Source organism: Beta vulgaris, chromosome 4, assembly GCF_026745355.1.
Source record: "Beta vulgaris subsp. vulgaris cultivar EL10 chromosome 4, EL10.2, whole genome shotgun sequence".
NCBI classification, from domain to species: Eukaryota; Viridiplantae; Streptophyta; class Magnoliopsida; order Caryophyllales; family Amaranthaceae; genus Beta; species Beta vulgaris.
In genome coordinates this window covers 45,676,743-45,688,084 of record NC_079205.1, presented here as the reverse complement: position 1 = coordinate 45,688,084, position 11,342 = coordinate 45,676,743, and the positions used below count along the sequence as shown (strand labels likewise).

Sequence of the window (11,342 nt, the reverse complement as noted above, 5' to 3'; positions counted from 1 at the left end):
ATTCAGGTATAAGGAAGCTTTTATTACATCTATACTTCAAGCTCAAAGGGTTCTCGCTTGAGAAAACGTGATAGAGTATAAAAGTACTATTCAAAAGGATTCAACAGTAGCTTAACTTTTTAGTTATTTGCTTTTTTGACTGAATCCTTATACTAGCCCTCGTGGCCATTTACTTGTTGCCAAGCATATATGAAGGTTGGAGTCGTTTTAATAAAATAAATGAATAAAAAACAACATACCTATTGGAGTGAGCCTCAAGCCTAACAAAAATCTCATGTTGAAAATTCTGGTTAAAAGTTTGAAAAATAACCTTGTCTCTTATTATAATAACATAGGAGTCTTTAGTTCATTTGTTAATGGAACACACTTGGTCTACTTAATGGAACACACTTAATAGTCTACTTGTTTGGAATCTCACACGCGCATGAGCGTCGGTTGAGTATGATTTGTGGAGGGGTGCTATCAGGCTATCAGCTATGTATGGGCTAATACCTTATCAAAACCCACTCGCTTTGAAGTTAAATCAGACTGTGATACTTTTAAATTGTCCTTATATTTCGTTTCCTACTGATCCCTTTGTATGATTATCTCCTTCATCAACTCCACTACTATTTTCACTTTCATCTTTTCTGATAGTTTACATATTTACTCATATTTCCACCCTATGACTAAGCTATTTTACATATATTCTATATAATGCTCTACTATGACCTGAACTACGATTATGGCTTCCAAAACTAATATTTTTCGGATTTCAAAATCTAAATTTTGGATGGCCAAAATTACAATCATTGGGTTGTTGTGATTAGGTTTTTTAGGACATATGATGTTGCATATGCTCTTAAGGATATGGTTTTATTCAAACAATAATTTGTATAAGAGTTTAAAATTTGAGTAGGATCGGAGACGTATTTTTTTAAAAAGTGTTAATCATGATGTTAGGACTAAGAAGTATCACATTAGTAATAAATTGACTAAATTAATTTCCAAATTAATGATGAAAGACATAACTAAATGTATGAGGATGAGAGTTTAATTGTTATAATAGTTAACGTATATTTATATTAAACTTTAGATTTAGTTGCGATTAAAAAATTCTCACTTTCTTGGAAAGAATATATCTATACTAATATATTAAAAGGCGTGCGTAAACGAGGAACGGTGCCACGTGGCGCTCTCACTAGGGAGTTTTAGTTCATGTAATCCATATACAATAAAAAAATTAAAAATTGCATAGTATAGGTTTTGATCCCATGACCTCATGGTTCATGTACTAAAGTTTTAACCACTAGACTAAGTTGTATTTAGTGTTATCATATCAAAGTACAATATTAATAAATGGAAAATTTTCTTACCCGAGGTATAGCCCGAGCCTAATAACTAGTTGAAACCTAAAAACTGATGAACAATTATATTATGGATAAAGGGACCTCCAAACTTTATGGTTTATCTAAGGCAAACATAGTAGAACCAAAATACTCTAACTTTAGCATATTTAAATTAATTTACCAAATACCTAATGCAAGTTAACATTAATTTAAGTGATAATCTCTTCTATATTTTCGGCTACCATAGTTATAACTTGGAGATTTGCTGAAATTTAAGGTTACAAGTCTAATAACATTTGCGTTAATTTATTTTGACATAAATAATCAATTTTCAATCATTATTTATGAATAATTTCAAACTAGGAAGGGCTTTCTTAAATCAATTATTTTTCCAACATATCATGAACCCAAACTAGTTTAGTTTGGATTGTGTTGAAAAGTAATTCTTAAAATTTGAGACTTAGAGCCTGTTCTCTTCGGCATAAAACAGCTGAACTGAACTGAACTGATTGGAGCTGAACTGAATTCAATTGAATTGAATTAAATTAAATTGAATTAGATTGAATGTAATAAATATATAAATAATATTTAAACAATAATAATATGAATATTAAATAATAATTATAATGATAAGTGATAATAATGAATAATTATAATAATAGTATTTTGGATATTTTTAAATGATAGTTATAAGTAAATAATGTTAATAATCATAAATTAATAATAATAATAATAATTAATGATAATTAATAATAATTATTTCATATTATTTGTATTAATATATTAATACTTGATGATGATATATAATAACAATAATATCTAAGAAGTAAATTAATATTACTCTTTTAATAGTTAGATTTAATAATATATAATATTTAGTAATAAAAATAATGATTGGGTTGGACCGCTAAAATTACATCATAAACCGTTTTGATGCGATTTGATTGGTTTATGGACTAAAAAACGTGAGTTTTTTGTGCTTTGACGTAAACCATGTTCCTCCTAATAATAATGAGTAAAGTTATAATAAACAAAATAATATATAGAAACAACAGTAATAATAATAATAATAATAATAATAATAATAATAATAATAATAATAATAATACTTAATAGTAATGATATGAAAATAATAATAATAATAAGAGTAATTAGTAAAATAAAATATACCAACATAATAATATTTAACAAAATGGTTCGTTATAAAAGAATGGAGCTGAACTGAATTAAACTGAACTAATTGAAGCTGAACTGAACTGAAAATAAGCTAAGGTTATTTATACTAAATAATTCAATGTTGAAATTGTTTTGAGAAGAAAGGGAAGAATCCAGATCAATCTTGCCTAATTTTCCAATATGTGATAATTTATGTGATAGAATTAGTCAGCGTAAACCTTTAAAATATGATTTCTAAATGCATTCATATAGATCATTATCAAAATTTGCGTGCATATTTCATTATATGTCGAATCAAACTGACAAGTTTGATAGTTATCTAGATAATAAATTCTGAAGTTGACTATTTTAGATGTTGGATGGTGGAATTTTGCCTAAAATCACTTAACACAAATGCACCCTTCATGTTTAGATATTGATTTAGGGGTTTGGTTGAAGTTGGGAAGTATAGCTTTTCTTTAATTTGCATTGTCCATGAAATTTCATTTTCTAGGAAGTATATTTTTTTGTTTGGTTGAACATGAGAAATTCTATTTTTGATGGGAATTTCCATTTATCTAAGGGGGATTAGGTAAGTTATTTCCTTCATTTTGTAAGAAATAGACTTCCCAGGAAGTTCTACTTCCTATGTTTTTGTCAACCAAACAACAATACATATATCTACTTTCTAGGAATCTAATTTTCCATGTATTTGAAGGTTAACCAAACAAGCTCTTAGTGTTTGACACGAATGACAATGAAATACTTCATGTTAAAGTACTATTTTTCATTTTCTTTTTTGTTGGGGGTTTTTTAAGCTATTAAAAAGTCCCCTCAAACAGGGAATTAGATTATAGCATTAGTAAGATAAAATCAGAGATTATACAAATATCAACCCGGTTTACGTAAAATCAAGTATAAAGATAATATATTACTAATTGTTGTAACTTGTAAACTCAGAGGATGAATCAAGCATCTCATCTTGTCTAATTCAACTGACATGTTTGAAAGCTACCTAGGCTAGAAGGCTAGAATTACAAGCACAATTATATATTTCATCTAATCATCTTTACACGTTGATATGTACAAAAATGATGTATTAATATGCTAACAATGTCGGAAAATAGAGGATTAGACTAGATTTGCAGGGATCTTATAGTCTTACGGCTCAAAATGAGTGTTTGAGCTTTAACCCTTTTTCGTCATTGAGCTTTGTCATACAATGGACATTTTTTTTAATTGGAAAAGTTAGATAATTTTTGTAATGGTTAGAAATTTTTTTAGGATCAGCAATTATTTTTATCATTTTCTCTATTATCTATCTCACTTGTACCCCCATTCACATAAGGACGCTTAAGGTCTAAATATAGGTTCAGATCCAATGGTTAACCTAACACCGTTTATTTTATACCCAAGTCTCATAAGGCTTCTTAGTGGGGGGGGGGGGGCTAAAGAGAGAGATCCAAATACTTTACTCACGCTCTTTCTCTCTCTTACACCTATCTTATTGTCTGTCTATTTGACTTAAGCATTAGAGAGGATTTTTTTCGAAAAACCTCCATATTAGTCTGTTTTGTTTTATACGTGAGCTACCATTGTAAAGCTGATGATCATATTATTGACCATCATGCTCATCAAGTTATTAAACGTACTCCAGCAATCACATATTTATATGCCACATCCTTATTTAGTTGCAATATTTTTAGTTAGTTAAAAACTTATTGACTACTCTTCTAGTTGATTAAACAACCCTCTTGTATATATGCTCTTTTAAGCTTTGTAATTTTCAGATCTCTTACATCATAATAATATTTGAGAATTTTGTCGTATGTAATAGACAAGTGTTTCATTTTGCTAAGAGAAATATGACCAAGCCTACTGTGTATAAGAGACAAAGTAATATGATAATTTGATTTATTAACAGAGTTTACATGCTGAGATATACAAAAGAACATGAAGTAATTGTATCATTTGAGGAACGCAAAATAGGACTAACATGCAACTTATTTGGAACAAAAGAAGAAGAAGCAGAATACTTGTTCCGGTATGGGACAAATTACAGGGTCTTGAATCGTTAAGTCCTTGTATTGAAGCCGGTTTGGATCCCTGCAAAAGAGAGTAAGTAAACTAACCTCGGGGGTTGATCCGAGGAACGCCCCTCCGATGCCTAAGTCAGTATTAGGTTAAAAGCCGGTAGCTCTCAAGTGTAATGTATTGGGATTCGTGAACGTACCTCATGACTCAGATCAACAGAGTATTTATAGGGACCCGAATAAGCCCATATATCTTGGTTGGGCCCGGTATTTACGAGAGATATCCCCAGGAATATTCCCTTAGGATATATTCTTATCTTTTACTGAAAGTATATCTTTTAGGCCCGTAGGCGTTGGAAATATAGACTGGATTTAAGCCCAGGCTCGTAAGCCCAAAAGCTATTAGACTGGTATTATGAAAACCGGTATGGAACTTAGTCAGCCCCCATACAACTAGCCCCCAAGCCGGTATGACTAGCATAGACATATCCTGCTTAGTAGGTTTAACACCGTTATGGCAAATGCTGATCTATTTTTTGGAGGAAGAATGCGAAACGTTGGCCAGAGAATTTCAAACGTCGCCTCGAGCTGCGCACCTGCATTAAAAGCTCTCCAGGAGCAACTGCTTCACAGCAGGGTGCATCCTAAACACGTGGCATGATCGGGATGGGAAGACGAAGAGTCGCTTAATCTCGACCGCGATTTCTCTTATAAATACCCCTTGCTTGACCTCCGCTTCTCATTTCTCACATTCTCTCTCTTGCAATTGCGTTCATATCGGACTTTCTCTCTCAAAAATCCCTTTCTGTGTTTCTGGCGGTATTTGCTTGATCTCCCATTCCGGCCCCACGCTAACGGTTGATTCCGGTGTATTTTCTCTTCGCATCCTTGTTTCCAGGTATTTTCATCAAAACTTTTTCCCCATCTTTCATACCGTCTTATTTATAATGTCTTCCAATTCTGAACATTCCGATTCACAAGACATCTCTAGGAGTCCTTCTGTCATGACGAAAAGTGACGTAGAGTCCGACAGTACCTCTATTAGGTCTGTAGAAGTTAACGACTCTCCCATAATTAATCCTTCTTCGGAACTTAGGACCAATAGCCAAGATAACTGTAGCACTTCCGGTAGGCAAGATAATAAACCGGCAATCCGAGCCTTTCCCCTAGGAATGGTAGTAGATCAGGCTGCGGCCCTGGGAGTGAATGTATACGGTCAATACGGGACCATGGTGGGTTTAGCTGAGCGATTTCCAGAACTCTTTCCTACCGTGACATCTCCAGCCCCCAGGTCCACTTTTGAAATAGGGGAAACTTCTACCAGACCTAGGCCTAGAGAGATACCGGCGTCTCCTGTGCACTCAGATGCCGTCGAGAGCATAGAGAGGCGTTTAGAGGATTCAGATGAGGAGTCTACCACCTTAGAGGCTGAGGATGATTTTGACCGGGAAGACCCCCCGAAGTGATTCCTGAGGAATCGGATGAGGAGGGCTTAGCCGAACCGTTTTTGCCTCCCAATGAGCCCGGCAGTGCCCGTGTGGTGAGTGTCGACTGGGATTGGGCCGATATATGCAGGGGAAGCAAATTCCTGACTAAGGGGCCCCAGTACTTTGCCTTCCCGGACGAATACAAACTAGCGCTCCCGGCCAAGGGAAGTTGTGTGACTGACTGTCCTCCCGGCCATATTGCCATTTATGCCCATATGCTGGATTTTGGGCTGAGATTCCCATTGGACCCTTTCTTCGTCAAAGTATTCCAGGCCTGGAACATCTGCCTTGCCCAGCTGACCCCTTTAGGATGGCGGAATTTGATGGGATATGCCTGGGTTGTCCGGTATAAGGGATTTTCGGAAACCCTAAATTTATTTAGGAAGCTGCACTGGATCAAGGAGGATGGATCCGCTAAGGGAAAAGGAGCCGGGAAGAAGAAAAGATCCCGGGACGGGGCGGATGAAGGCCGAGGTGGATGGATGTCTTTGTACACCAAGGCTCGCAAGCTGACTGTGTACCCCAAACTTACCTCCCTCAAGAACTGGAGGGATAGGTTCTTCTGGGTACGAGTTCCCGAGAGTTATCCTCTACGCCGGCATTGGACCAAGCCTCGATCTCGAATGGAGCATATTCGTGACCGGGGTCTTACTCGCCGGGAGAAAGAGGCTTATGACTTTTTTACCTCAACCTCAATACCGGCTTTGAGGGGTAAAAAGCAAATAGCTGTGCCTAAATACTGGCTGCCCCACGCCACGTACATATTTAGCAACCCTGCCTTGTCGGCTCTAGGGTTTTGCCGTTCTGACCCCTACGGTGTGTAAAACTTTAACTGCTTTCACCGTCTTGTTTCTATTTGTAGTATGATCACTGTTGCTACTTAATTTGTCGTTTTTGTTCTTGAATTTGTCTTCAGGCCAGGACTTTTTGATTCGGGAGGCGCTCCACGTTGATCACCAGTACAGGCCGATAAGCAACATGCCTCCTAAACCAGCCCGCCGTTTTATTCCCATCCCGGCGCCATCCGGCGGCCGGGGAGGCCGTGGCGGTCGCGGGGTCGGTAGGGGCTCCAGTGCTGATGAGGATGACAGGGATTCAATGCCCCTTCAACATCGCATCTCTTCTTCCGTTCCTCAAAAACGGAAAGCTGAAACGGCCAAGGAGCAGCTGGCCGCGAAGAAGGCGGCTACGAAGACTCCTGTTGTTGTGGTTCCTAAACCTACCGGCTTGATCTCCGGTAGGGTTTCTGAGGTCGGCAGCTCCTCCTTGCGGCCAAAAATTTATAAGCAGCTGACACTGCTGGAGATGGTACCCGGGTTGGAGCCCTTTGCCAAGCCCCGGAAGGTGGGCTTTCTTGAGCGTGCCCGGCTGGATCTGCCGGACATTGTCAAGAAACGCTGGTGCCGGTCCCCTGTGAAGGACAGTGAAAAATTTGAGCCCAAGCTCAACATTCTGGATGATGAGTCTTTGTTGCTGGACCGTCCTCTGGAAGGTGGGAATCTTGGGTATCGTCTTCTAAAGGCGACCCAGCTGAAATTTGACATCCCAGTGGATGAGGTCCAGGCTTTGGCCGCCGTACACGCCCACAACTTGGCCTTGGTAAGTGCTTTGTTAGTGCTTTTTGTCTTTCTGTCATCTCCTTAATCGGTACTAATTGCCGGCTTCTTTGTTCGTTTTTTTTTTCAGTCAGCTCAGTCTGGCAAAGATATTTGCGATCTGTACCGATTCTTCCAATCTTCTTACTACAATGAAGTTTCGGCTCATAGTGCGCTGAAGGGCCAGATGGCGGTCAAGGAGCAGGAGCTGCTCTCGGCAAAGACCGAGATGAATGATGCCCTTGCTGCTGAGGGAAAGGCTGATGCCGCCCTTGTTAAGGCGGTGGCGGATCATTCTCTGGCCCTAGCTAACAAGCATCAGGAAATCCGGTTGCTCCGGGACCAGATTGCTGAGGCGAAGACGCTAGAGCGTGAGGCCGTCAAGGAATACCAAAAGGGTATGGACTTCGTTTCTCGCCTGCTGAACCGGTATAATGGCTGCTGGAATGCGGCTATGAGGTGTGTCAAGCACACCTTCCCTGACTTTGATTGGCCCGGGTTGAGGATGCTCATATCCGACTAGTCCACGCAGATCCGGTTGAGGGCGAGGTCCTGGACCATGGTGTTACTGAGGCCGACATCGCGAATGCAGATCCCAGGGCTGAGTTCGAAGAGGAGCGAGAAACCGTTAATGATGCTGCTGAGAATGTCAACCCTGCTACCGGTCCTGAGAAATCGGAAGAGCAAGTTGTGGTTGTTGACGGTTATGAGGAGGAGGAGCCCGCCAAGTAAATCTTTAGACTCCCTCCTTACCCTTTTTGTACAGGGTCCCTGCGATCATAACGTCTTTTCCCTTGGGCAGCCAAACTATCCTTACCCTTCTGATGATCTGTCGCCTCTGTAATTGGTAGCTTTTGTTTTGTGGCGGTCATACCGTCTGTGGTGGACTGCCTAGTTTTAGGACTGTAATCTTTCATTGATTAATGAAGTATACTTTTTGTTGAACTTTCGTATCGTCTTTATTGCCTGTTATATTTTGTCGGTTTGATCAATTACGCCTCCATTTGCTATCGGCGGCTTATTGTTATGAAAATAATCAATTATTATGGTTACTGTTATTATTTAGGCAAATATATGATGGCCATTTGACCGGTTTTAACACTATTGATTAGTTCAGCAGATCCATTAAGGTCATTGACTAACCAATCAATAATTTTTAATTATTCGTTCCGACAGATCCTCGAAGGTTACTGACGTAATAGATTAGAGAAAAAGGTCATTGACTGACTAATCAATAATGTTTAGTTTGTTGATCCCGGCAGATCCGCGAAGGTCATTGACCGGTTTGATACTATTGATTACTTCAGCAGATCCACTAAGGCCATTGACTGACTAACCAATAATGTTTAGTTTTTATCAACCGCAATCATTGACGGTTTGACACTATTGATTAGTTCAGCATATCACTAAGGTCATTGACTGACTAACCAATAATGTTTAGTTTGTTGATCCCCGCAGATCCGCGAAGGTCATTGACCGGTTTGACACTATTGATTAGTTCAGCAGATCCACTAAGGTCATTGACTGACTAACCAATAATGTCTACTTTGTTGATCCCGGTAGATCCGCGAAGGTCATTGACCGGTTTGACACTATTGATTAGTTCAGCAGATCCACTAAGGTCATTGACTGACTAACCAATAATGTCTAGTTTGTTGATCCTGGCAGATCCGCGAAGGTCATTGACCGGTTTGACACTATTGATTAGTTCAGCAGATCCACTAAGGTCATTGACTGACTAACCAATAATGTCTAGTTTGTTGATCCCGGCAGATCCGCGAAGGTCATTGACCGGTTTCACGCTTTTGATTAATTTAGCAGATCCGCTAAGGTCATTGATTGATTAATCAATAATGCTGATTTATTTGGGCAGTATTGAGACTTTGTGTGTGGAAGATGCTCATTTTATTAAGATAAAACGGCTCTTCCCGGCTATGCCAGAATTATTGCCTACAATTAAATTGATAAATCTTCTCGACATAAGCGCCTGATTATTCACTCCTACTGGCAACATTGCCCTTCTGCTAACTACACATAGTATCTCTTAAGGACACTGGCGTTCCAACTATTTCTCAACAGCTTGCCTGCCATGTCTTCGAGCCGGTAGGACCCGGGTACTATCTCTTCTTTTACCAAGTAAGGCCCTTCCCAATTGGCCGTAAGCTTTCCATCTACATGGGCTTTTCCAGTTGCGGCCATCCGTCTGCGGACGAGGTCTCCCTTGGAGATAGGACGGCTTCGCACTCTCTTATTGTAGGCTTTGCTTATCCGGTCTTTATATGCTGCCGACCTCAGCTCTGCTGCCAATCTGATTTTCGGTAAAAGATCTAGGTCCTCCTTTTGTATCTGTTCGTTTAAGCCGGCCTCATAGTTTAGGATTCGCCAGTTGGGTAACCCCACTTCTACCGGTAGTACTGCCTCTGCTCCGAAAGCTAACCTGAACGGTGTTTCTCCGGTGGCCTCCTTTTCGGTAGTCCTATCGGACCATAACACTGCTGGTACCATGTCGGCCCACGCACCCTTCAACTCATCTAACCTCTTCTTCAGGGCATTGAGGATCTGTTTGTTAGCAGCTTCAGCTTGGCCGTTGCTTTGAGGGTGGCAGACTGAAGAGTAGGCAAACTTGATGCTGTAGGGACGCAAAAAGTCGCGTATTGGGCCGCAATCGAACTGGATGCCATGGTCCATCACTATTCCCATCGGGATGCCGAACCTAGTGATGATGTTATGCCAGATAAACTTCTTTACCTGAATAGCCGTTATCTTTGCTGTTGGTTCTGCCTCAATCCATTTCGTGAAGTAGTCAATGCCCACTATCAGGAACTTTCTTCCCCCGGATGCGCGTAAGGGCCCTATTATATCACCCCCACTGTGCGAAAGGGATTGGGTTTAAGATTGGCTGAAGGTCATTGGCCGGTTGGTTTATCACCGGCGCAAACCTTTGACACTTGTCACACTTTTTTACATAGGTTTGGGCATCCGTCAGCATTGTGGCCAGTATAAACCTGCCCTCAGCGCTTTAAGTGCCAACGCCTTTCCACCGATATGGTTCCCACAGACTCCTTCGTGAATCTCCTCAATTATTTTCGTTGCTTCGTGCGCCGTGACGCACCTTAGCAAAGGCAATGAGAATCCTTTCTTGTACAGCTGTCCTTGAAAGACGCAGTATCAAACATAGTCTCTTTTTAATTTTTTCGCCGCCATCTTATCTTCCGGGAGCTCACCCTTGAGCTTATATGTCAGTATACCATCGTACCACTCCGGTTCAGAGGTGATTGTATCAACGAACACTTGGGTAACTTCTATGCTTCTTTCTTTTAACGTCTCTACCATGACGTTCCTTTTCTTGTCGCTGAGACTGGAGCTTGCCAGCTTTGACAGGGCATCTGCCGCCATGTTTTCTGCTCTTGGAACCAATTGCACTTCAAAGCTCTGCAACCCTTTTACCATGTTTTGACTAGGTTGAGGTATTTTGATTACCGGTTCTCTAGCCTCATACGTCCCTTCTATTTGGCTCGAGATTAACGCGAGTCCGTTATCATGATGACGTTTTTGCTCCAGCCGCAATGCTCAGACTTAGTCCGGCCAGGGCTGCTTCATACTCAGCTTCATTGTTGGAGGCTTTAAACCCGAAACGGATGGCATGCTCAAAGATTTCCCCTTCTGGGGACGTCATGACCACCCCGGCCCCAGCTCCACTCTGGGCCGCTGATCCATCTACCTCAATTTTCCACCTGCCGGTGG

At 40.2% G+C, this 11,342-nt stretch overlaps 1 protein-coding gene across 1 annotated transcript; it reads right to left on the bottom strand.

The window, feature by feature from the left end:
* Positions 1-9,626: 9,626 nt before the first annotated feature.
* On the bottom strand, positions 9,627-11,048 carry LOC130591161 (uncharacterized). Its single transcript, XM_057394092.1, has 2 exons — positions 10,855-11,048; positions 9,627-10,467 (listed from the first exon to the last, which is right to left on the bottom strand). Exons 1-2 carry the CDS (start codon positions 11,046-11,048, stop codon positions 9,627-9,629), a joined length of 1,035 nt encoding a protein of 344 aa, XP_057250075.1.
* Positions 11,049-11,342: the final 294 nt, after the last annotated feature.

Bases quoted from the DNA above. Each gene is read 5' to 3' on its own strand.
- LOC130591161 (XM_057394092.1), bottom strand. From the start codon at position 11,048: ATGGTAAAAGGGTTGCAGAGCTTTGAAGTGCAATTGGTTCCAAGAGCA. The intron at 10,468-10,854 runs GTACGATGGTAT...CCTTTCGCACAG, and splicing joins ATCACCTCTGAACCGGAGTG to TGGGGGTGATATAATAGGGC.